We start from the raw sequence: 26,583 nt of genomic DNA on the forward strand, positions 1-26,583 counted from the left end.
GTGTTGGGGCGGGTCCTCCAGTGAGGGAGATGGCAGGTCACGCATTGGGGGGTCCCCCCAGGTGAGTAGGCGCCCTGCTTACCCAGAGCTTTCTGTCGTGCACCTAACCTTGCCTGTTTGTTTCCCACAGGTTGCACCTCGTGCCCAGCATAAGGCGCTGGTAGATTCAGGCGCAGCTGGGAATTTTGTAGATCGCCAGTTCTGTATAGAGTTAGGGATTCCCCTCCTTCCAGTGGATAAGCCTTTCCCCGTCCATGCCCTAGATAGCCGTCCGTTAGGGTCTGGGTTGATTAGGGAAGTCACAGCACCCCCTTCAGATGATGGCGCAGGAGGGTCATGAGGAGAGAATTCAGCTCTATCTGATTGACTCTCCTGCGTATCCGGTAGTGCTGGGTCTTCCCTGGTTGATGACTCATGACCCTATTATTAGGTGGCGAGAGAAAGCTCTTAAAGGGTGGTCTGCTCAATGTGAGGGGCGGTGTCTGGGTGTTTCCATAGGGGCGACCTCGGTGGAGAGTCCGAATCTAATGCCAGCACTGCAGATTCCCCCCGAGTATGAGGATTTGGCATTAGCGTTCAGTAAGACTAGGGCGGCGCAGCTGCCGCCTCATAGACGGGGGGATTGTGCGATAGATCTCCAGTCAGGAGCAGCTCTCCCCGGAGCCATGTGTATCCTTTGTCTCAAGAGGAGAGAAAGGCTATGGAGACATACATTTCTGAGTCTCTTAGACAGGGATACATACGGGCCTCCGTTTCACCCGCTTCCTCAAGTTTCTTTTTTGTGAAGAAAAAGGATGGAGGTCTGCGCCCGTGTATTGATTACCGCGGTCTCAATCAGATCACAGTGAAGTACAGCTATCCACTTCCTCTGATTGCGACTATGACGGAGTCACTGCACGGTGCGCAGTTCTTTACAAAATTGGATCTTAGGAGCGCATATAACTTGGTGCGCATTCGAGAGGGCGATGAATGGAAGACAGCGTTTAGCACGACTTCCGGACACTACGAGTATCTAGTCATGCCATATGGGTTGATGAATGCTCCCTCAGTCTTCCAATCCTTCGTCGATGAGATCTTCCGGGACATGCAGGGACAGGGAGTAGTTGTGTACATCGACGACATTCTGGTGTATAGTCCTACCCGTGCTGAGCATGTAGCCCTGGTGCGCCGAGTATTGAGGAGGCTGTTGGAGCATGACCTATATGTCAAGGCAGAGAAATGTCTGTTTTTTCAGAAGTCGGTCTCCTTTCTGGGTTACCAGTTATCTGCGTCAGGGGTGAAGATGGAGGTAGACCGGGTGTCAGCTGTGCGTAATTGGCAGACCCCAACCACTGTGAAGGAGGTGCAACGGTTCTTGGGTTTTGCGAATTATTACCGGAGGTTTATCCGGGGTTTTGGACAGGTGGCAGCTCCCATCACGTCTCTGTTAAAGGGGGGGTCCGGTGCGCTTGCGGTGGTCAGCTGAGGCGGACAGGGCATTTGGGAGACTGAAGGACCTGTTTACCTCGGCGCCGGTGTTGGCGCATCCGGATCCCTCTTTACCGTTCCAAGTAGAGGTGGACGCGTCAGAGGCCGGGATAGGGGCCGTTCTTTCCCAGCGTTCTGGCACTCCACCTAAACTCCGTCCCTGTGCGTTTTACTCAAAGAAGCTCAGTCCGGCGGAGCGGAATTATGACGTAGGAGACAGGGAGCTGTTAGCCGTGGTACAGGCCCTAAAGGTGTGGCGGCATTGGCTCGAGGGGGCTCAACACCCTTTCCTCATTCTAACTGACCATCGTAACCTGGAGTACATCCGGGCAGCTAGGAGACTGAATCCTCGCCAGGCTCGCTGGACTATGTTCCTAGCCCGGTTTGTGTTTAAAATCACATACATCCCTGGGTCCCAGAACGGGAAGGCAGATGCTCTGTCTCGGCGGTATGACGCAGAGGAGAGGTCAGTTGAGTCCACGCCCATACTACCGGAGTCTTGTCTGGTTGCTCCGGTGGTGTGGGAGGTTGATGGTGAGATCGAGCGGGGCGTTACGCACCGACCCGAGTCCTCCAAAGTGTCCTGTGGGTCGGACGTGCGTTCCGCTCGAGGTACGCGATCGCCTCATTTGTTGGGCTCATACGTCCCCCTCCTCTGGCCATCCGGGTATCGGCCGGACAGTGCACTGCCTTAGCACGAAGTACTGGTGGCCAACGTTAGCTAGGGATGTGAGGATTTATGTCTCCTCCTGTTCGGTGTGTGCCCAGTGTAAGGCGCCCAGACATTTGCCCAGGGGTAAGTTACAACCCCTGCCTATTCCACAACGACCCTGGTCCCACCTCTCGGTGGATTTTGTTACCGACCTTCCCCCTCACAGGGGAATACTACCATCCTGGTCGTTGTGGATCGGTTCTCTAAGGCCTGTCGTCTCCTTCCCATGCCGGGTCTACCCACTGCCCTACAGACCGCAGAGGCTCTGTTCACCCATGTCTTCCGGCATTACGGGTACCCGAGGATATAGTGTCTGACCGAGGCCCCCAGTTCACCTCTAGAGTGTGGAGAGCATTTATGGAACGGTTGGGGGTTTCGGTAAGCCTTACCTCGGGTTACCACCCGGAGAGTAATGGGCAGGTTGAACGTGTCAACCAGGATGTGGGTAGGTTTCTGAGGTCATACTGTCAGGGCCGGTCGGAGGAGTGGGCGAGATATGTGCCCTGGGCCGAGATGGCACAGAACTCTCTTCGCCACTCCTCCACCCAACTAACCCCTTTTCAGTGTGTGTTAGGGTACCAGCCGGTTCTGGCACCATGGCATGAGAGCCAGATCGAGGCCCCCGCTGTGGATGAGTGGGTGCGGCGCTCGGAGGAGACGTGGGACGCTGCACACGTCCATCTGCAGCGTGCCATACGTCGACAGAAGACGAGCGCCGACCTACACCGCAGTGAGGGGCCAGTGTACGCACCTGGAGATCGAGTCTGGCTCTCAACCAGAGACCTGCCCCTCCGCCTGCCCTGCCGGAAGCTGGGTCGGCGGTTTGTGGGGCCATTTAAAGTCCTGAGGAGATTGAACGAGGTGAGTTATAGGTTAGAACTACCTGTTGATTACAAAAATATTAACCCCTCGTTCCATGTGTCTCTCCTCAGGCCGGTGGTAGCTGGTCCACTCCAGGACTTTGAGATTGAGGAGACTCCTCCGCCCCCGTTGGACATCGAGGGGGCTCCGGCGTATACCGTGAGGTCCATCCTGGATTCTAGACGCCGGATGGGGGGTCTTCAATATCTCGTGGAGTGGGAGGGGTACGGCCCGGAGGAGCGGTGCTGGGTGCCAAGGAGGGACGTATTAGACCAGTCCCTACTGACCGATTTCCATCGGGGTCATCCTGCGCGCCCTGCTCCGCGTCGTCCGGGTCGTCCCCGAGCTCCGGGTCGGCGCACGGCTGGAGCCGCGCGTCAAGGGGGGGGTACTGTCACGGTTTCGGCCGAGGCTGCTCCTCTTCCTTGTTCGGGCAGGCTTCGGCGGTCGTCGTCTCCGGAGTACTAGCTGCCACCGTTCTATGTTTCATGTTCATTTGGTTTTGTCTGTTCATAACACCTGTCCCTTATTTGTGTCTTAATTGTTCCCTTATTTAGTTTCGTGTGTTTGGGTCAGGTGTTATGCGTGATTGTTTATGTCAGCCTGCTTCTACGAGTTTGTTCTCTCGTTATTTGTGTATTTTCGAGAGCTCGCACTGTGTGCGCTTTTCTTGTTGTTTCCGCACTGTGTTTTCGTGCGTAATTGTTCGCGCCACCCGGTTGGGTTGGCGACTGATTTTGTGTTTGGACTTTAGTAAAGTTCTGTTGAAGTCCTCCTGGTTTCCTGCGCCTGATTCCTACTCATCCACCTACACCACTCTGACAAAGACACGCACTCTAGACACACGTACACATGGATTTATTGTAAATATGTGATAGTGGAGTAGTGGCCTGAGGGAACACACTAAATGTATTGGGTAAAGTGTTATGAAATGTAATGTCATGTAATATTCATTACTGGGGGCGAGTTCCCGGTCATCTGGACTATCTGCAGTGCCTCTATGCACATTCACATGACTCTCTACTAACACATACACACACACACACACACACACACACCATACTTTGCTGCTTCTATTTATTTTTTTATCCTGCTGGTCAGCCACTTTACCCCTGATTGTATGCATATAACTACCTCATCTATCACCAGTATTACTGATATCATTATTGATATTGTTATTGTACATACTGTATATTATTTTGTTCTTACTCTATTGGCATTGACCCTTTTTGTTCTTGTTTTATTATTTTTTTATTGACACTTTCTATTTTTGATATTGCTACTATGCAAATATGCAAGTAGCCATTTCACTGTACCATTTATACCTTCTGTAGTGACCCATCCAATTAGCTAGATGTGGCTGGGGGGTGGTTCTAGCATTTCTTTCACATGACCCTAGGGGGTAAGCATCATCTAATAACTATACAACATTTATAAAATATTTTTACTGGACACTTTCTATTTTTAATATTGCTACTATGCAAATATGCAATTAACCATTTCACTGTACTGTTTACACCTTCTGTATCCTGTGCATGTGACAAATAAACTTAGTTTTTTATTTATATAGTGTGTGTTTACCAGAGACGGCAATGTGAAGAACAACACGACCTGCACCAAAATCAGATTAGGATATAGGTCAAGGACTAGATAAAGTGTGTTTTTACCTGGAGTTTTTCCTTATTGTAAGCTACTACTTATTGTAATCTACTACACTACCTTACTCACTCTGTTTAGCACATGACCTCACATGTAAATCCCTAAAGAGATGGGTGGGGCTAAGGCTTTAGAGGGTTTGAACGATGCTGAATGGGTGTAGACAAAGAAGAGCTCTCCAGTAGGTATACCAAAACATTTACGGACCATTTTGCTCAAAAGTGGGGTTACAATTTGATCAACTTTCAAAACAGAATTATTTTTCCATTGTTCCTCAACTGCATTGTATGATTTTATAGCTCTGAGTCTCTACTTACATGAGACCAAATCGAGGCAGTCGGTCACATATGCATGCAGCAGCATCTACACTTAAACCACTAGATGCTGTTTTTCATTGTGCCCTTAGGTTTATTACTGGTAACCATTGTGTTTTGTATCCAAAAGTGGGTTGAGCCTTTTTGTATATAAGGAGAGAGCAGCATTTTGTTGTGTTTATCTACAAAGCACTCATGCAAAAACTTCCTATGTATCTATCATCATTAATTCAATTTAGACTTCCGAATTACCAAACACGGTCTCAGGCTTGGATAACACTGGAGGCCCCTTTGGTCTCCACAGAGTTGGGTAAAGCCGCTTTAAGTTTTTTTGCACCCTTTATGTTGAACAACTTACAAAGCTTTCTGAAATTAGATGTTCTGGTCCCCCTTGGTCAGTTCAGAGTAATGATCGGAGACCTCTACGCTGATAAAAGTTGTCTGTTTTTCTTAATATGTTTTTTTTTAAAGTATATTGTATACTGTACGTGTTGGATGTATTTATGCAGGGCTCATCTGTAAAAGAGACCCTAGTCTCAGAATTACTTCCCTATCAAAATAAAGGTTAAATAAATAATACTACACTGTACATTACTGTACTGTACCTACTGTACTGCATATTACATTACATTACTGCACTATACTGTACTTTACTGTACTGAACTGTACTGAACTATACTGTACTATACTGTACAGCACAGAACTGAACTAAACTACCATACTGTACTGTACTATACTGTACTTTACTGTACTGTGCTGAACAGTACACTACTGCACTGTACTGTCCTGCACTGAACTATACTGTACTGAACTATACTGTACTTAACTATATTCTACCGTACTGTACTGTACTTTACTGTACTGAACTAAACTGTAGTATACTGAACCATAATCAAGTTTACTCTACTGGATCTTGTTTTTCCCCCATTTAAACTGGTCTTGGTCTGGTCATGGTATCGATAAACTGGTCCTTGGTCTGGGTTTCAGAAAGTCTGGGTCTAGATCTAATAAGCTTTGGTCTTGACTTCATCGCTGGTACTCACACCAATGTTATACACTTCAGGAAATATTGTAGAGTATTGAGAGGCATGGCCAGCAGGGGGCTCTATTCCCTCCAAGAACGACTTGAATTGTCATGCCCAAACTTCATTGGGTCACAGCAGCCATAATGTTTAAGATATCAACTTAATATATAATGCATTTAAAGATCTTATTTTACAAGTCTTTAAATGTGGTTCAGGTATAACAACAACAATCTCTCACTGTCTAGGGAAGTCTTTTTGAAACCGGCTGGATTTGAACCCGGTAATGCATGCATATATTTTTTATATTAGTGTGGTCGTGAGAATCGAACCCACCATCCTGCAATGCTTTACCAACTGAGCTACAGAGGACCACCATGTGGGTAGTGGACAAGTGCACACTTCAGGAAAACATATAGGGTATTGACATGCATAGCCTGCAAGTGTCTCCAACCCTCCAAGAGCACAAACATAGAATTACAGTATATTTGGCCCAACCATAGACGTCTATAATGTACTGTATTGTACTCTACTCTACTCTAATGTGCTCTACTGTACTGTAATGTACTGTACATTACTTTGCTGTACTGAGCTATACTGTACTGAACTTTACTGTACTTTACTGTACTTTACTGTACTTTACTGTACTGTACTGAACTATACTCTACTGTACTGAACTAAACTGAACTATACTGTACTTTACTTTTCTGTACTCTACTGTAATGAACTGTACTGAACTTTACTGTACTCTACTATACTGAACTGTACTGTACAGAACTATACTCTACTCAAGTTTACTCTGCTGGATCTTATTTTTACCCATTTAAACTGCTCTTGGTCTGGTCATAGTCTCGATCTACTGGCCCTTGGTCTGGGTCTTAGAAAGTCTAGTCTTGGTCTGGGTCTGGATCTAAACGGTTCCAGTCTTGACTTCATCTCTGGTACTCACACCAATTTTATAGTTTTTAATCAATGTGGGTAGTGGACCAGTGTACACTTCAGGGAACATTGTAGAGAGGCATTCCCAGAAGGAGGCTCCATTCCCTCCAAGAACGACTTGAATTGTAAGGGCCAAACTCACTCTACTTCATTGGCTCACAGCTGTAATGACGTTTAAGATACAGTACAAGACAAAAGTTTGGACACACCTACTCATTCCAGGTTTTTCTTTATTTTTAATATTTTCTACATTGTAAAATAATAGTGAAGAAATAAAAACTATAAATAACACATATGGAATCATGTAGTAACCAAAAAAGTGTTAAACAAATCAAAATATATTTCAAATAGCCACCCTTTGCCTTGATGACAGCTTTGCACACTCTTGGCATTCTCTCAACCAGCTTCATCTGGAATGCTTTTCCAATAGTCTTGAAGGAGTTCCCACATATGTTGAGCACTTGTTGGCTGCTTTTTCCTTCACTCTGTGGTCCGACTCATCCCAAACCATCTAAATTGGGTTGAGGTCGGGGGATTGTGGTGGCCAGGTCATCTGATAGACCACGCCATCACTCTGCTTCTTGGTCAAATAGCCCTTACACAGCCTGGAGGTGTGTTGGGTCATTGTCCTGTTGAAAAACAAATGGTAGTCCCATTAAACCCAAACCAGATGGGATGACGTATCGCTGCAGAATGCTGTGGTAGCCATGCTGGTTAAGTGTGCCTTGTATTCTAAATAAATCACAGACAGTGTCACCAGCACACCATCACACCTCCTCCTCCATGCTTTACGGTGGGAAATACACATGCGGAGATCATCTGTTCACCCACACCGCGTCTCACAAAGACACGGCGGTTGAAACCAAAAATCTCCAATTTGGACTCCAGACCAAAGGACACATTTCCACCGGTCTAATGTCCATTGCTAGTGTTTCTTGGCCAAAGAAAGTCTCTTCTTCTTATTGGTGTCCTTTAGTAGTGGTTTCTTTGCAGCAATTCGACCATGAAGGCCTGATTTACACAGTCTCCTCTGAACAGTTGATGTTGAGATGTGTGTGTTACTTGAACTCTGTGAAGCATTTATTTGGGCTGCAATTTCTGAGGCTGGTAACTCAAATGAACTTATCCTCTGCAGCAGAGATAACTCTGGGTCTTCCATTCCTGTGGCGGTCTTCATGAGAGCCAGTTTCATGATAGCACTTCATGGTTTTTGCGACTGCACGTTCAAAGTTTCCGTATTGACTGACGTTTAAATCTCCAATTTAAAATATATTTTGATTTAACACTTTTTTTGGTTACTACATGATTCCAAATGTGTTATTTCATAGTTTGGATGTCTTCACTATTATTGTATAATGTAAAAAATAGTAAAAATAAAGAAAAACCCTTGAATGAGTAGGTATGTACAAACTTTTGACTGGAAGTTTATCAACTTTATTATTAATGCATTTAAAGATATTGGTCTATAGATGCTCTACGCCAGGTTTCGGAGAGATCGGTTGAGTGGTTTCTGAGGATACGTTGTTTAAAAATGTAGAACAATTAACATTTTCAAAATGGCGGATGATCCATCATGGTGACGCCATCGGTCGTAGAGGCAAATATGTTCCTTCGGTGGAGAAGAACCTTCGTACCAATTTCCGGACTCTAGGTCAAACGATGTGTTGGGGCTGACTTTTTGAAATCAAATGTTGTTTATAGGGCCATCTTTTGGCCAAGTTGCACCAGATGTATTCGTGCACTTACTTACACCATCCCATCAAGTTTGATCTCTGTAGATCTTACCATTTAAGAGCTAAAGCTCTCCAAAGATTGGAAAATAATAATAATAGGGTTCCTTCGGGGCATGGACCCCTAATAAACCAGAAGAAATACAACAGGGTTTCACCAGCTTCACTGCTGAACCCCTAATAATGACTGAAGAAAAATACAATAGGGTTTCACCAGCTTCACTGCTTGAACCCTAAATATACAACGTTGGATTTGGACTGACAAGGTTTAATATAGTTTTGCTTAAGTTGTATTCTTCTAGAATCATTTTGTAGATTCTATCTATAATATTTTTTTATGAATGTTGAAACACAGGAATAGTCCCACATTGAGCATATGAAATTTGCAGTGTGTTCTGTTCTGCATCTCGGTAGATTGGGACATAACTTATTTTTAGAGTGCTTTGGGTCTTTGAAGGTGATGGCTCCCGGTCCTGTTTGTCAGCAGTCGAAGTAGTTGCTTCGACATTGGGACTTGGCAAAAATTGCGAAATCCTCTTCTGATCTTGGGCCGGTTTCACCAGTTGGGCGTTAAAAAGTTGGTTTTAAATGCTAGGTCGGGCGTAGCTAAGTCCGACTTTGGGATCAGAATTTACACCTGTTGCACCAACCAAAAATAACACTAGTCGAAGCTAAGTCCGGCGTAAGAAATGCTTTCATGAGATTTGATGCTTCATAATGATGGTTGCTCGGCAGCGCATGTCGCTACGCCAATCACTTCGCAAAGCCCACCACCATGCATGCACGTTTTCTTAACCACAACTGGATGGATCAATCAATAATTACTGTGGGAATGAATAACACTGAATTACGAAAATATTGGATTAAAGTAGGCTAATGCCATTGAAGGAATGTATCATACATATTGTTGCTTACTGAAACTCCCAAAGTAATCCAAACATTTAAAATAATTTAAAGCAATAGCCATTTGTGGTCAACAATAATTTCAGTACTGTTATGATTTTTGTTTTCACGGAATCTACGTTTTGATATTTGGCTACAATTAGGCAGGGAAAATGTTAGCCAAATTGAGGTGAATGTTCATGATGATATCCTTTAGTCTAGTTTGCTCATCTAACAGTGTAATAAGAACATTTTGCTAGCATGTTAGCTAGCTATGTAGCGTACGCTAGCCTAGTATAACAGGTTTTTGCTCTTCACTCGCGTAGTATCCCAACCAAAAGCCGTTGACTTGTCTGAAAATCAACCAATGTGATTTTGTTTCACTGAATCTCTGTCTGTATGTTTGGTTATTTGATCTCTTGCTGGGCAAATAAGTGGAGGTGGCAGCTCATCTATATGTTTACTAATATCTGTTCAGACACATTTAGCATGCTATGTAGCATAAATCAAGTGTATTATTTTGCTATTGACTCGGCAACTCGAAAAGCCCACTGAGGTCATGAAATATGAACACTAGACTCACATGCTTTTGAAAATATAGATTGCTATTATTTTCTGTGCATATCATGAAAGAATAGAGTCCCAATTTAACACCCTACGTCTGCTCCCTACTAGCTCAGTTGGTGCAACAAGTCAAATATTGGGGTCTGGCGTGGAGCGCATTTTACATCGGACGTAGAGTTACGACCTACTTATGACCAACTGGTGCAACCGGCCCCTGACGTAAATTCTAATCAAACGACCGGGAAGTTGAGGCAATACCATTAGTCGTTCATTAACATTTTTCTCATCTGCTGCCTTTGATGGGTCTAACATCCTCTTGGTATGCCCTAAAGTGCCTTTTATGCACAGATGGAAATAATCGTCAACAGACATGCTAACTAGATACACTGCCCTGCTTGCGGTACTGTTGTTTATATATAGACATTGAGTGAAATGAGACCCTTCATATGGTACGTTGTTCTGATTGGTTGATAATTTTCCTCAACGCCCCTAGCTCAAACGGTTTGAATCTGGTCGTGGCCCGATTGTATCCATGTACGGAAACAGAATGTGAACTTGCGAGATCAGGATGGTTATCATTTTCACTCTGTGTAGAGTAAAACACTCAAAACCATGCCCATCATTATCATATTTCCCAGCATGCTCTATTGAGGTTGATTTTTAGAATTGTTTGTTTCAACAAACATAGGTGCAGACACAAGCATACACACACATGATAACATACGCATTATACACACACATACACATGGATTTTTGTACTGTAGATATGTGGTAGTGGTGGAGTAGGGGCCTGAGGGCACACAGTGTGTTGTGAAATTTGTTAATGTATTGTAATGTTTAAAAAGAATTATGAACTGCCTTAATTTTGCTGGACCCCAGGAAGAGTAGGATCCATAATAAATACAAATATCTGGGGTTTTGCATGTGCATTCATTTATTGATTGATCTTGTGCTACATATTTCTAAACTAATCCAATCTGTTAGTAGTTGTACTTATTACACCCATTACTGAGATGGTTGTTCCAGTTTAGATGGTTTAGGTAGTCTGATTCATCAACCTTCCCTACATTGGCAGTCATTCTGAATACAGGTTGCGGATGATTTAGTTCCAATTGTTGGATATCCTTACTCTGGTAGACAGGATTATCCACACATACTTAGCAGCTCGTGTTATAGACAGAAGCATACTACATATCAGACCAATCCGAACTCATCTCTCGGCATGTCCAGACAATCCATTATCTCAGCCAATCGTGGATAGCGGGAAGGTTCCTATATTTTTCCGTGGCTAAACCAACTATGCTCGTTATTTAACAATTCTATTCGTATTTACAGATGGCATACAAGTTTGTTATTAAGGCACATGAAAGTTCACATGTTCCAGAAGGCATTTCTGCTAAGTAGTGACGTGCTACATACGCCTAGTTTCTTGAAACGTGTCACATGTATTTCGGAATGTATTTAAAATGTATTTATAAATGTATATCAAAATATATTTGAAATGCATCAGAACATGTATTTCATGTATTTCAAAATGCATTCTGAAATACATTATTGAAATGTCTTTAAAGATACCAGTCAAAAGTTTGGAGACACCTACTCTAACAAGGGTTTTGCTTTATTTTTACTATTTTCTACATTGTAGAATAATAGTGAAGACATCAAAACTATGAAATAACACATATGGAATCATGTAGTAACCGAAAAAGTGTTAAACAAATCAAAATATATTTTAGATTTTAGATTATTCAAAGTAGCCACCCGTTGCCTTGATGACAGCTTTGCACACTCTTGGTATTCTCTCAACCAGCTTCATGAGGTAGTCACCTTGAATGTATTTCAATTAACAGGTGTGCCTTGTTAAAAGTTAATTTGTGGAATTTCTTTCCTTCTTAATGCGTTTGAGCCAATCAGTTGTGTTGTGACAAGGTAGGGGTGGTATACAGAAGATTGCCCTATTTGGTAAAAGACCAAGTCCATATTATGGCAAGAACAGCTCAAATAAGCAAAGAGAAATGACAGTCAATCAGGTAAAATGTCAAGAACTTTTAAAGTTTCTTCAAGTGCAGTCGCAAAAACCATGGCTCTCATGAGAACTGCCACAGAAAAGGAAGACCCAGAGTTACCTCTGCTGCAGAGGATAAGTTCATTAGAGTTAACTGCACCTCAGATTGCAGCCCAAATAAATGCTTCACAGAGTTCAAGTAACAGACACATCTCAACATCAACTGTTCAGAGGAGACTGTGTGAATCAGGCCTTCATGGTCGAATTGCTGCAAAGAAACCACTACTAAAGGAAACCAATACGAAGAAGAGACTTGTTTGGGCCAAGAAACACGAGCAATGGACATTAGACCGGTGGAAATCTGTCATTTGGTCTGATGAGTACAAATTTGAGATTTTTGGTTCCAACCGCCGTGTCTTTGTGAGACGCAGTGTAGGTGAATGGATGATCTCCGCATTCTGCAGCGATACGCCATCCCATCTAGTTTGCACTTAGTGAGACTATCATTTGTTTTTCAACAGGACAATGACCCAAAACACACCTCCAGGCTGTGTAAGGGCTATTTGACCAAGAAGGAGAGTGATGGAGTGCTGCATCATATGACCTGGCCTCCACAATCACCTGACCTCAACCCAAATTAGATGGTTTGGGATGAGTTGGACTGCAGATTAAAGGAAAAGCAGCCAACAAGTGCTCAGCATATGTGGGAACTCCTTCAAGACTGTTGGAAAAGCATTCCTCATGAAGCTGGTTGAGAGAATGTCAAGAGTGTGCAAAGCTGTCATCAAGGCAACGGGTGGCTACTTTGAAGAATCTAAAATGTAAAATACATTTTGATTTGTTTAACACATTTTTGGTTACTACATGATTGCATATGTGTTATTAATGTAGAAAATAGTAAAAATAAAGAAAAACCCTTGAATGAGTAGGTGTGTCCAAACTTTTGACTGGTACTGTATATATATATTTTTTGATGTAATTTTTACCCCCTTTTTCTCCCCAATTTCGTGATTACGATCACGTCTCATCGTTGCAACTCCCCAACGGGCTCGGGAGAGGCGAAGGTTAAGTCATGTGTCCTCCGAAACATGACCCCGCCAAGCCGCACTGCTTCTTGACCCACTGCTCGCTTAACCCGAAAGCCAGCCGCACCAATGTGTCGGAGGAAACACTGTACAGCTGGCGACTGAAGTCAGCGTGCATGCGCCCGGCCGCCACAAGGAGTCGCTAGAGAACGATGGGACAAGGACATCCCAGCCGGCCAAACTGTCCCCTAACCCGGCCAATTGTGCGCCGCCTCATAGGTCTCCCGGTCAGAAATATTTTTTTTTATTAAAATGTATGGCAAATATAACAAATTGTCCAACTCGTATTGTAATGAAATGGTGACTGTCTTAACAATGAAACTTTAGTAGACGCTTTGGTATCACATGCAATTATGTCAGTCTTATTAAGACTGCAGAACTGGCAGTGTACAAGCTTAACCTTTAATCACAGAACTCAACATAACACATTAACTGGCATGACAATCCGTCTCATGGGAGGCCAAAAGCACTAAGACAAAGCCACGGCCCCACCAAGCCTGCCTTCAAGGGATGCCGCTGCTACAATACATTTTGTAAAACTTGTTTTTTATTGTACTTAACACATACCAAAAGCACACCAAAAGCACTAACATGCATTTAAATATACTTAAATGCCTACTTAATTGACTACAAACATTTGTGGTCATTTACTGACTCCATGTCTTTCATGTGCATACTTGACGAGAGCATTTTGCAACCAAACGGGCAGATCTTAATGTGTACTTGGTCATTCGATAACAATATTCTTCCTAGATTGAGATGGATTCCCATTGATCACAACTACAAGTACTGTATTGGGTGTCTGCCATCATTGTAACATAGTAACTACATGTGTTTCACTTTACGTTAAGTTGCTTGTTCCTGTGTAGAAACATTGTAGTTACGATACTTTTCTATATAACAACATCGTATTAACTGACATTTTGATATATCCTGTGAAATATGTAATTGCATTGAAAGTACATTGTAATTACACTTACAGGTAACAACATTTATCCTACAGTGAAGTGTATTTTCCCAATGATTGTAATAAAAAGGTATACCCTACTGTGTTTCACTTTACTTGAAGCTGCTTGCTCATGAGTACCTACATTAACATTAAACAGTACATTATATTATTTTGAACAAGATTTCACTTACATTACACCTTTTAAGCCAGGGAAATAAACCTAAAATCCCTTTCAAAGGCAGGTACATAGTATTTACAAAGGTCATACCATTATGTGTTTCACTTTACATTAAGTTGCTTGCTCCTGTGTAGGTACATTATAGTTGCATGCATATCCATTGTAAATACATTGTTCTTACATTTAATTCAGTACATCCTTTAAGCCAGATATTATGGAAATAAGATAACTGAAGCAGTAGTTAATGATAAGGTGTGCGTTGTTACAACAGCTGATGGAGTCCTAGCCTAGCTTATTTTGGTGGTAGGGACTTATGTAGTTACATGTAACAAGGTTACATAATAGGATGCATTGTTAACATGGTGCTACACAGGAGAATGCAAAAGTGTAATTACAGAACATGTTAGTTACATTTGGAACAAGACATCTTGTAATTACATGTACATAAATCATGAGTAATTACACATGTGGAATAACCTCAGACAAGCTGATTTGTAATTACATGTCCTTGTTCCACTAATAACCTATACCGCTAAACCCTTATTACAGTGTAATTACATAGTATTTACATAGTAATTACATATAACTACTATGTTAGAAATATGTATTGTTAATGTATTGCTATTTAGTTACATATTAATTAATGTACACTTAAGGTAAAGTGTTACCAGGTGGGTACATCAGAAGAACTCTTAAATGTAAACCAATCAATAACAATGTTTCCATCCAACCATTTTATGTGAGTAAAGTACCTGATAGATAAGAAAACTCATGTCAGGCCTGAAACAGTATAATTGTCAGTAAACTTTCCAAATGTCTACAGAAACAAATATGCTTGACAGGTGAACAGATCATATTGCAAATGTCAGTAGAAACGCTAGGTTGTGCATTTGTTGATAGAATACCCATAATGCTTGCAGTCACGCGATGCTATGTTGTGTGGTCCTCCCACTACTACTTTGAAAAGCACACAGTTTATTAGGCTACAGATTCAATAATTTATGATGAACTTCACAGGGTGGTGAAAGTGCACAAGGAGGAGCGTGATGCTCCTTTCCAATAAATATTGAGGGTCTTAATTTTATGCTGGAGACATAATGATAGGTGCTTGGCTGCCAAATGACAAAAAAAAATGTATCTTGCTCTTATCCATTATCTCATCATGTAGCATACCTTGCAGGAGGTGAGTCAACCAAGCATCACAAGCCCTCTCTAAAGCCATAAAGGTAAGAATGGACCACTCACTTGCTTCGTGGATGCCTGGGTTATCACTGAACTCCAGTACATAGAGGTGGCGTCCCTCCACACTGCGCCCAATGCTGTAGATCCGTGTGATGTATGGGCACTCGCTCTGCACTACGAACAGGGCCCGCACTAACTCCTCATAGCGGTGGTGCTGGATGTCAGATGCCCAGGCTACGGTCCCATTTAGGCCCATGAGAAGGGCCCCGAGCCAGACAATATTCAACCCCAGCCACATGGTCACTCACTGTAGCAGGGGATTGGAGATGAGTTGAGCTTCCCTTGACTGCCAACCCCTTTCTTTGTCTGACTGCCTTAGTGCCTATGTCTCTCACTTATTCTCTCTGTTCCTCTAACTATGTCTCTCTCTCTCTCTCTCTTTTCTGCCTCCTCCCACGAGCTCCCTACACCCCCACACTGAAGAGCAAATAAGGACAGCCCCCTCTTTCTTTGTCTCGTTCCCTTACTCTATCAACTGCCTCTTTCCTTTAGTCCCTGGTCAAGTACGTGTTAGTTGCTTCACTGGCATTAAGTGTACATAAGAGTCTGTTTTTACTATGTCAGTACCTCCCCCCTCTCTCTTCTTTTCATTATTCCTCTCTTGCCAAATGTGGGGGTTTAGGTTGACAATTACTCCTGGCAGGGCTTTTGTCTCTCTGCCACTGACTACAGTAAAACAACAAACATAAGTAGTAGGAAAGGGAGACAGAGTGGGAGTGTGTGAGAGAGAGAATGATACCTAACTCACATACAGTGGGGGAAAAAAGTATTTAGTCAGCCACCAATTGTGCATGTTCTCCCACTTAAAAAGATGAGAGAGGCCTGTAATTTTCATCATAGGTACACGTCAACTATGACAGACAAATTGAGATTTTTTTTCTCCAGAAAATCACATTGTAGGATGTTTTATGAATTTATTTGCAAAGGACACCAGAAACAAAATTGTAGACCTGCACCAGGCTGGGAAGACTGAATCTGCAATAGGTAAGCAGTTTGGTTTGAAGAAATCAACTGTGGGAGCAATTATTAGGAAATGGAAGACATACAAGACCACTGATAATCTCCCTAGATCTGGGGCTCCACGCAAGATCTCACCCCGTGGGGTCAAAATGATCACAAGAACGGTGAGCAAAAATCCCAGAACCACACGGGGGGACCTAGTGAATGACCTGCAGAGAGCTGGGACCAAAGTAACAAAGCCTACCATCAGTAACACACTACGCCGCCAGGGACTCAAATCCTGCAGTGAAAGACGTGTCCCCCTGCTTAAGCCAGTACATGTCCAGGCCCATCTGAAGTTTGCTAAAATGCATTTGGATGATCCAGAAGAGGATTGGGAGAATGTCAGATGAAACCAAAATAGAACTTTTTGGTAAAAACTCAACTCGTCGTGTTTGGAGGACAAAGAATGCTGAGTTGCATCCAAAGAACACCATACCTACTGTGAAGCATGGGGGTGGAAACATCATGCTTTGGGGCTGTTTTTCTGCAAAGGGACCAGGACGACTGATCTGTGTAAAGGAAAGAATGAATGGGGCCATGTATCGTGAGATTTTGAGTGAAAACCTCCTTCCATCAGCAAGGGCATTGAAGATGAAACGTGGCTGGGTCTTTCTGCATAACAATGATCCCAAACACACCGCCCGGGCAACGAAGGAGTGGCTTCGTAAGAAGCATTTCAAGGTCCTGGAGTGGCCTAGCCAGTCTCCAGATCTCAACCCCATAGAAAATCTTTGGAGGGAGTTGAAAGTCCGTGTTGCCCAGCAACAGCCCCAAAACATCACTGCTCTAGAGGAGATCTGCATGGAGGAATGGGCCAAAATACCAGCAACAGTGTGTGAAAACCTTGTGAAGACTTACAGAAAACGTTTGACCTGTGTCATTGCCAACAAAGGGTTTAAAACAAAGTATTGAGAAACTTTTGTTATTGACCAAATACTTATTTTTCACCATAATTTGCAAATAAATTCATAAAAAATCCTACAATGTGATTTTCTGGAGAAAAAAGATCTCATTTTGTCTGTGTACCTATGATGAAAATTACAGGCCTCGCTCATCTTTTTAAGTGGGAGAACTTGCACAATTGGTGGCTGACTAAATACTTTTTTCCCCCACTGTATGATTTGCGATATGTTACATGAAACATTTATTGGGAAATGTTTATATGGTCCCCTTTCAATCAGCCACATTTTTAACACATTCTTGTCAACATTCAACTTTCATAATGCCATTGCTTTCCGCAACTGAGAAAGAGACATTCAACGTTGACCCTCTTGTTGCAATCGTTGTCATGGTAACCTGACGTGAGCGCAAGCCCTAAATCTAACAGAAATGGACTACTTTCATTTCTTCACATTCACAACAGTAAGTTAGCAGCTCGCCATACTTGTAAATAATTACCTTGTAATGTTCCTGTTATGGTGAATAAAAAGTTGGCTACAGTTCAACTCAAAACGTTGTCAGATATGTTCTGGTAATTATATGAGCTGGTTAGCCAGCTAGATAGCTAACAAGCTAACAATAAACCGAAACATTGTCTAGAGAAAGTTGCTTTTAGTTGCTTGGCTTGCTAGATTGACATATCGAGAGCTTGGGACTACAAGGTTTTATCTGCATTTTCGTCCAAATTGAGGTATTGACATAGCCTTGTTCTGTTCAATGTTCTCTACCTATATAGTACTCTAAATACCCCAATTCATGTTGTTAAGTTCAAAATAATACAAGATAAAAATAGCTGACACCATTCAGAACTTTAAAGCAAATTATCTCAGAATCATATTTTTGCTGGTAGAACATTATAGTCGCAAGCTCTCAATATCCTAAAAATAAATGTATTTAGGATATTGAGAGATTGCGACTATAAGATTCTACTGATGTTTTTTTTGCTGCAACAAATAGAGCAGGTAACGTTGCTATTTGGACTAGGCTGCTGCAATATCAGACTGATGTTTCTGTGTTTATATTTTTTCATAATGACGAGAACAAGTTTGGTCATGATTTAATGCGTGCCAAAGACGGTAAGATGTAAGGTGAAGTTTATACTGAGGGGTTTGCGGGACTTTTAAAGACATTACCGCAATCATGACTAGGTCGGTTGCAGGAAATAGAAGTACAGGCTTTGTCGCCGGCAATACCTTTCAGATATAAAGAAGTCTATAAAAAGTTGTCAAAAAAACGTCTTGGTTTGAAAGGTGTATGAGAGGGAAAGGGAGAGAGAGAGAGATGAGACACAGGTCGTGTGCCCTACTCCCTCTCTTTGTAGGGTGTTGGTCATTCTTCGATTGCGTTGGCTTTTGGGCATTGCATTTTGGAAAGAAATCAACATTTTCCTAAATGGAGGCCACAGATGCTCAAATATAAGGTCATTAGTCCTTTAAAAAATATGTAATAAATATGATTGATAATTTTGCTCACAATGTTATTACCCTTTATTTAAATGTAAAGTCCCCTCGATCTGTGGACAACGTAGATCGAAGTGGCTTGCATTGAGCGATAGCCCTGGTTCCCACATAGGATGTGAAATCTGAAACCACTTGAAGCTGGGATGTCCCTCCTACCATTTCATTCGTTCTTCCGACTGTCCATCAACTCCTGGCTGAACCCTACTTCACAGCCACTGACAGCAGGAGAGAGTGGTTTAATCACTGTAGCACATTCAGAGATCGATTTATAGTCATTCATCTAAAATAATTCATAGATTTTAAACAAAAAACACTTAATTTTTCTCATAGACAGACAATATTAATATGAGATGAAAGGCGAGTTCCTAATGAGTTCAGGAAGCCAAGCTAGAGCTCTATGAGATGTTCACAGTAATGGGGGCAGAAGTTTTGATCAAGAGAGACCTTTACAAAATATGCAGTTTCTCTAACAGTAAACACACACATATGTATTTTACAGTTATAAGGAAGGTGAAATCTTATAATTAGTCGTTTTATCATTTGATTATACTATATTTAGAAAGCATATACAGTGGGGAGAACAAGTATTTGATACACTGCCAATTTTGCAGGTTTTCCTACTTACAAAGCATGTAGAGGTCTGTAATTTTTATCATAGGTACATTTCAACTGTGAGAGACGGAATCTAAAACAAAAATCCAGAAAATCACATTGTATGATTTTTAAGTAATTAATTTGCATTTTATTGTATGACATAAGTATTTGATACATCAGAAAAGCAGAACTTAATATTTGGTATAGAAACCTTTTCATACGTTTCCTGTAGGTCTTGACCAGGTTTGCACACACTGCAGCAGGGATTTTGGCCTTAGAGACCTTCTCCAGATCCTTCAGGTTTCGGGGCTGTCGCTGGGCAATACGGACTTTCAGCTCCCTCCAACGATTTTCTATTGGGTTCAGGTCTGGAGACTGGCTAGGCCACTCCAGGACCTTGAGATGCTTCTTACGGAGCCACTCCTTAGTTGCCCTGGCTGTGTGTTTCGGGTCGTTGTCATGCTGGAAGACCCAGCCATGACCCATCTTCAATGCTCTTACTGAGGGAAGGAGGTTGTTGGCCAAGATCTCACGATACATGGCCCCATCCATCCTCCCCTCAATAAGGTGCAGTTGTCCTGTCCCCTTTGCAGAAAAGCATCCCCAAGGAATTATGTTTCCACCTCCATGCTTCACGGTTGGGATGGTGTTCTTGGGGTTGTAATCATCCTTCTTCTTCCTCCAAACACGGCGGGTGGAGTTTAGACCAAAAAGCTCTATTTTTGTCTCATCAGACCACATGACCTTCTCCCATTCCTCCTCTGGATCATCCAGATGGTCATTGGCAAACTTCAGACGGGCCTGGACATACGCTGGCTTGAGCAGGGAGACCTTGCGTGCGCTGCAGGATTTTAATCCATGACGGCGTAGTGTGTTACTAATGGTTTTCTTTGAGACTGTGGTCCCAGCTCTCTTCAGGTCATTGACCAGGTCCTGCCGTGTAGTTCTGGGCTGATCCCTCACCTTCCTCATGATCATTGATGCCCCACGAGGTGAGATCTTGCATGGAGCCCCAGACCGAGGGTGATTGATCGTCATCTTGAACTTCTTCCATTTTCTAATAATTGCGCCAACAGTTGTTGCCTTCTCACCAAGCTGCTTGCCTATTGTCCTGTAGCTCATCCCAGCCTTGTGCAGGTCTACAATTTTATCCCTGATGTCCTTACACAGCTCTCTGGTCTTGGCCATTGTGGAGAGGTTGGAGTCTGTTTGATTGAGTGTGTGGACAGGTGTCTTTTATATAGGTAACGAGTTCAAACAGGTGCAGTTAATACAGGTAATGAGTGGAGAACAGGAGGGCTTCTTAAAGAAAAACTAACAGGTCTGTGAGAGCCGGAATTCTTACTGGTTGGTAGGTGATCAAATACGTATGTCATGCAATAAAATGCAAATTAATTACTTAAAAATCACACAATGTGATTTTCTGGATTTTTGTTTTAGATTCCGTCTCTCACAGTTGAAGTGTACCTATGATAAAAATTACAGACCTCTACATGCTTTGTAAGTAGGAAAACCTGCAAAATCGGCAGTGTATCAAATACTTGTTCTCCCCACTGTATGTCATTTCAAGCCTTATTCATACAGTTTTGTTGAACAGGAAATACATCACATAAAATATTTCATATTTTTATAATATTTTCACTGTGTACTTGAGCTTGAATCCTCAAAAGAGAGTACACCTCAGCAATTTATTACTATTTTACCAGAACGGTGAGATTTTAACCTTTTTTGGAGTATGCAGTATTACTAGATATTGTTTATGGCCCTCTCATGATAAATCATTACTTTTGGGGATTACATAAATACATTTTCGATTACATTTAGTTACATTTAACTTTAAATTCAGTGCAATGACACTTGGATTTAGATATATCAAATTATTAACGCAATCCTAAAATTTGTGACATACTAAAAGGGTGTGATGACTTTAAAAAAATAATCAATATAGACCCCACCCCCAATAACTGTTTGCCCCTGGAGGGTATTCTCAAGGTCCTTGCAACCTTTGTAATGAGTGATTTTCAGGGTGGTTAAACCAATGACATAAAACTTAGGGTCAAATATTATATTTGTAAAAATAGGTATTTTAATAGTCTTTTATTGATCCATGCAATATATTAAATACTTTTGTTTTCTTTCTACTATTCAAAATAATAGATAGATTCATCACTATTGGGACAAGCCAGTTTTATTGTGCAAATAACTTTCAACAATGCATACAAATAAAGTTTTGCAGTAAAAGTGACTTACATTATGTTTATTAATAATCAACAGTTCAATATAAACAAAAACATGTATGATGAGTGACTATTTGCCATTAAAGTGTTTTTCATGGTTGCAAAGGCGAGGGGCACAAAATCCACTACAATCGAAGAATGATCAAGGTTGTTTTAGCAATACCACCCCCCTGTCTTCAAAATACATTGATGCCTCCATCATTCATTAACTCTGGTGTGACTACAAACAGTGGCTTTTGTGACTACCCCCACTTCTGGGAAAAAGGGCTTCACTGTTCCAAAGGTTCAAAGAAATCAGTGCCAATTCCCGACAGAGGTGAGCACACACATACGCACGCACACACACAAACACACGCACACACACATATATACACACACACACACAGTGGTTTCTGTCAATCAACCAAGAGCCAATAAAGCTGGGACTGTCTGTCAAAGTCTTCAGCCACTCATCCACCACCTGGGGCATCATTTATCAACAGTGTGTACAGTTCTCACTAAATTCTGGAGTACATGGAGATTCTACGATTTGCGTGGCCAACAAATTAGTGGGATTTATGGCATGTAGATTCAGTCTATCACTCAGCACTGTGTTTTATCACTGGGGACAATTTTCGTACACATCACTGCAATTTGTATAGTTCTGTTGACTGGTAGTCTCTGACTACCAGAAGGGCCCAGCATTGGGACACAGCATATTTTTTGTATATAAAGCGGTTCGTCAGAGACTCCCCCACTACCTCAGCTCACGTATTAATCGGAAATCCAGCAATTTTCAGACCAGCTCTTTGGAATGGCTGGTTCTGGGGGTCCCGTGGGTCTCCACTGACCTGGGGGATAATGCTTTTAGATTTTATGCCCCCAGCTCATGAAATAGCCTTCAGGCCACCTTGAAATTAGACTCGCTGGTCTCCATTAGACAGTTTAGATTGAGTTTAAGGAAGGTGATATGTGAGAGTTGTGTTTGTTTTGATTAATCTTGTTGTATTTATTGTATTGTATTGATTTAATGATATTATTATCTTACATTATGTGTATTAAATTGTGTACGTTCATGTTCACAGGGCTCCATTGTAAATGAGACCCTGGTCTCCATGGTGACCAACTCTGTATGAATAAAAGTACTATATATATATATATATATATATATATATATATATATATATATATATATATATATACACTGCTCAAAAAAATAAAGGGAACACTTAAACAACACAATGTAACTCCAAGTCAATCACACTTCTGTGAAATCAAACTGTCCACTTAGGAAGCAACACTGATTGACAATACATTTCACATGCTGTTGTGCAAATGGAATAGACAACAGGTGGAAATTATAGGCAATTAGCAAGACACCCCCAATAAAGGAGTGGTTCTGCAGTTCTCCACTTCTCAGTTCCTATGCTTCCTGGCTGATGTTTTGGTCACTTTTGAATGCTGGCGGTGCTTTCACTCTAGTGGTAGCATGAGACGGAGTCTACAACCCACACAAGTGGCTCAGGTAGTGCAGCTCATCCAGGATGGCACATCAATGCGAGCTGTGGCAAGAAGGTTTGCTATGTCTGTCAGCGTAGTGTCCAGAGCATGGAGGCGCTACCAGAAGACAGGCCAGTACATCAGGAGACGTGGAGGAGGCCATAGGAGGGCAACAACCCAGCAGCAGCACCGCTACCTCCGCCTTTGTGCAAGGAGGAGCAGGAGGAGCACTGCCAGAGCCCTGCAAAATGACCTCCAGCAGGCCACAAATGTGCATGTGTCTGCTCAAACGGTCAGAAACAGACTCCATTAGGGTGCTATGAGGGCCCGACGTCCACAGGTGGGGGTTGTGCTTACAGCCCAACACCGTGCAGGACGTTTGGCATTTGCCAGAGAACACCAAGATTGGCAAATTCGCCACTGGCCCCCTGTGCTCTTCACAGATGAAAGCAGGTTCACACTGAGCACATGTGACAGACGTGACAGAGTCTGGAGACGCCGTGGAGAACGTTCTGCTGCCTGCAACATCCTCCAGCATGACCGGTTTGGCGGTGGGTCAGTCATGGTGTGGGGTGGCATTTCTTTGGGGGGCCGCACAGCCCTCCATGTGCTCGCCAGAGGTAGCCTGACTGCCATTAGGTACCGAGATGAGATCCTCAGACCCCTTGTGAGACCATATGCTGGTGCGGTTGGCCCTGGGTTCCTCCTAATGCAAGACAATGCTAGACCTCATGTGGCTGGAGTGTGTCAGCAGTTCCTGCAAGAGGAAGGCATTGATGCTATGGACTGGCCCGCCCATTCCCCAGACCTGAATCCAATTGAGCACATCTGGGACATCATGTCTCGCTCCATCCACCAACGCCACGTTGCACCACAGACTGTCCAGGAGTTGGCGGATGCTTTAGTCCAGGTCTGGGAGGAGATCCCTCAGGAGACCATCCGCCACCTCATCAGGAGCATGCCCAGGCGTTGTAGGGAGGTCATACAGGCACGTGGAGGCCACACACACTACTGAGCCTCATTTTGACTTGTTTTAAGGACATTACATCAAAGTTGGATCAGCCTGTAGTGTGGTTTTCCACTTTAATTTTGAGGGTGACTCCAAATCCAGACCTCCATGGGTTGATACATTTGATTTCCATTGATAATTTTAGTGTGATTTTGTTGTCAGCACATTCAACTATGTAAAGAAAAAAGTATTTAATAAGATTATTTCATTCATTCAGATCTAGGATGTGTTATTTAAGTGTTCCCTTAATTTCTTTGAGCAGTGTATATATATATATATATATATATATAATTTTTTTTTTATGGGTTACTACATGATTCCATATGTGTTATTTCATAGTTTTGATGTCTTCACTATTATTCTACAACGTAGAAAATAGTAAAAATAAAGAAAAACCCTTGAATGAGTAGGCGTGTCCAAACTTTTGACTGCATCTGCATTTCATTTATAAATCAGAGCCGTCCCACTAGGCACACACTGGTTGAATCAACGTTGTTTCCGTGGAATAGACATTGAATTGGTGTCATGAACGAGCCTTACACCCCTGCCTGGAAAACGCCCTCCTTTCACCTTTTATGGTATCAAAAATGCCCTCATTTGCTGTATGATTTGGAGAGGTTGGAACTGGGCCATGAGAGTTTCTAAAAGAAAGCGCAATGGCAAATTTTATCACATTTCTGTAGTGTGGCCAGAATGTTTTAATCTTTTGCAGTGACTTTTCAAAGCAAAATATAGCAAGTGCCAAACACTGGATATAACACAAAATATAGCAAGTGCGTTCTGCAAGATTGATTGTCCATTGGAACAATTTCAAAGTAAATGCTACAGCCCACACTTCTATGAAAAAGTTGAATTGTTTTTCAATATTTTATTTATCAATACATGATTGTGTTTCTATCTCCTGCCTTGGTATAGGCTCTGAGATTAAATAGGCTATGATGTCGCGCTCCTATCGCACAGCAATATTGCAGCCTACCCATACTGTCAAACATTTTAAAAAGGCTACCGGTCTGTACTTTCGAGCATGCTTGGCTATTGAATGAGCAATGGAAAATGGTAGCCTAATAGTTGTTGTGTAGCGGAAATAAACCAGTCATGTCAGAAAAGGAGAGACAAGTTTAGCAATATGATTATGATATGATTATGATTTAGGCATATATACTGAACAAAAATATATACGCAACATGCAACAATTTAAAAGATTTTACTGAGTTTATATCAGGAAATCAGTCAATTGAAATAGATTCATTAGGCCAGGACCTCCACATCCGGCTTCTTCACCTGTGGGATCGTCTGAGGGGTTGCTGAGGAATATTTATGTCTGTAATAAAGCCCTTTTGTGGGGGAAAACTCATTCTGATTTGCCGGGCCTGGATTATCTTGGTATATGAGACATACTCACTAACAGGGATGTAAACAAAACTGTGCTCAAAATTGGAGAGAAGAAATTTGAAAGATACAGTGCATTCAGAAAGTATTCAGACCCCTTCCCTTCCCCTTTTCCACATTTTGTTACTTTACAGCCTTATTCTAAAATGGATTAAATAAAATAAAATCATCATCAATCTACACACAATACCCCATCATGACAAAGCGAAAACAGGTTATGAGACTTGAAATTGAGCTCAGGTGCATCCTGTTTCCATTGATCATCCTTGAGATGTTTCTACAACTTGATTGGAATCGACCTGTGGTAAATTCAATTGATTGGACATGATTTGGAAAGGCACACAACTGTCTATATAAGGTCCCACAGTAGATAAGTGCATGTCAGAGCAAAAACCAAGCCATGAGGGTCGTTGTCCTGTTGGAAGGTGAACCTTCGTCCCAGTCCTGAGCGAGGTCTGGTCTGATGAAACCTGAGTCAAGGGCTCTGAATACTTTCCGAATGCACTGTACATTTTTCCAGCAGCAGATTATGATTGATAATGTCTAAAGCTGCACTGAAGTCTAACAAAACAGCTCCCACAAGCTCGTTATTATCAATTTATTTCAGCCAATCATCAGTAATTTGTGTGCTGTACATGTTGAGTGCCCCTTCCTATTAGAATGTTGAAAGTCAGTTGTTAATTTATTTATTGTGAAATAGCATTGTATCTGGTCAAACACACTTTTTTCCAAATGTTTACTAAGGGTTGGTCGGCTGTTTGAGCCAGTAAAGGGTGCTTTGCTATTCTTGAGGATGCCTTTTGCTTCCCTCCAGGCCTAAGGGGAACCACTTTCCTGTAGACTTAGAGTGAAGAGATGGCAAATAGGA

General features: G+C 42.3%; 1 protein-coding gene across 2 annotated transcripts in view; it reads right to left on the reverse strand.

Annotated features, from left to right (window-relative positions):
• The window catches only part of cpn1 (carboxypeptidase N, polypeptide 1), a 201,048-nt gene extending 184,922 nt beyond the window's left edge, over positions 1-16,126 (reverse strand). For both annotated transcript variants that reach the window (XM_041883959.2, XM_041883952.2), the window contains exon 1: positions 15,610-16,126. In XM_041883959.2, the coding sequence (XP_041739893.1) occupies positions 15,610-15,844 (235 nt within the window). In that variant the 5' untranslated portion in view covers positions 15,845-16,126. The remainder of the gene's footprint in view (positions 1-15,609) is intronic.
• Between the last annotated feature and the right edge of the window lie 10,457 nt (positions 16,127-26,583).

The sequence above is a fragment of the Coregonus clupeaformis genome, chromosome 1 (assembly GCF_020615455.1).
Source record: "Coregonus clupeaformis isolate EN_2021a chromosome 1, ASM2061545v1, whole genome shotgun sequence".
NCBI classification, from domain to species: Eukaryota; Metazoa; Chordata; class Actinopteri; order Salmoniformes; family Salmonidae; genus Coregonus; species Coregonus clupeaformis.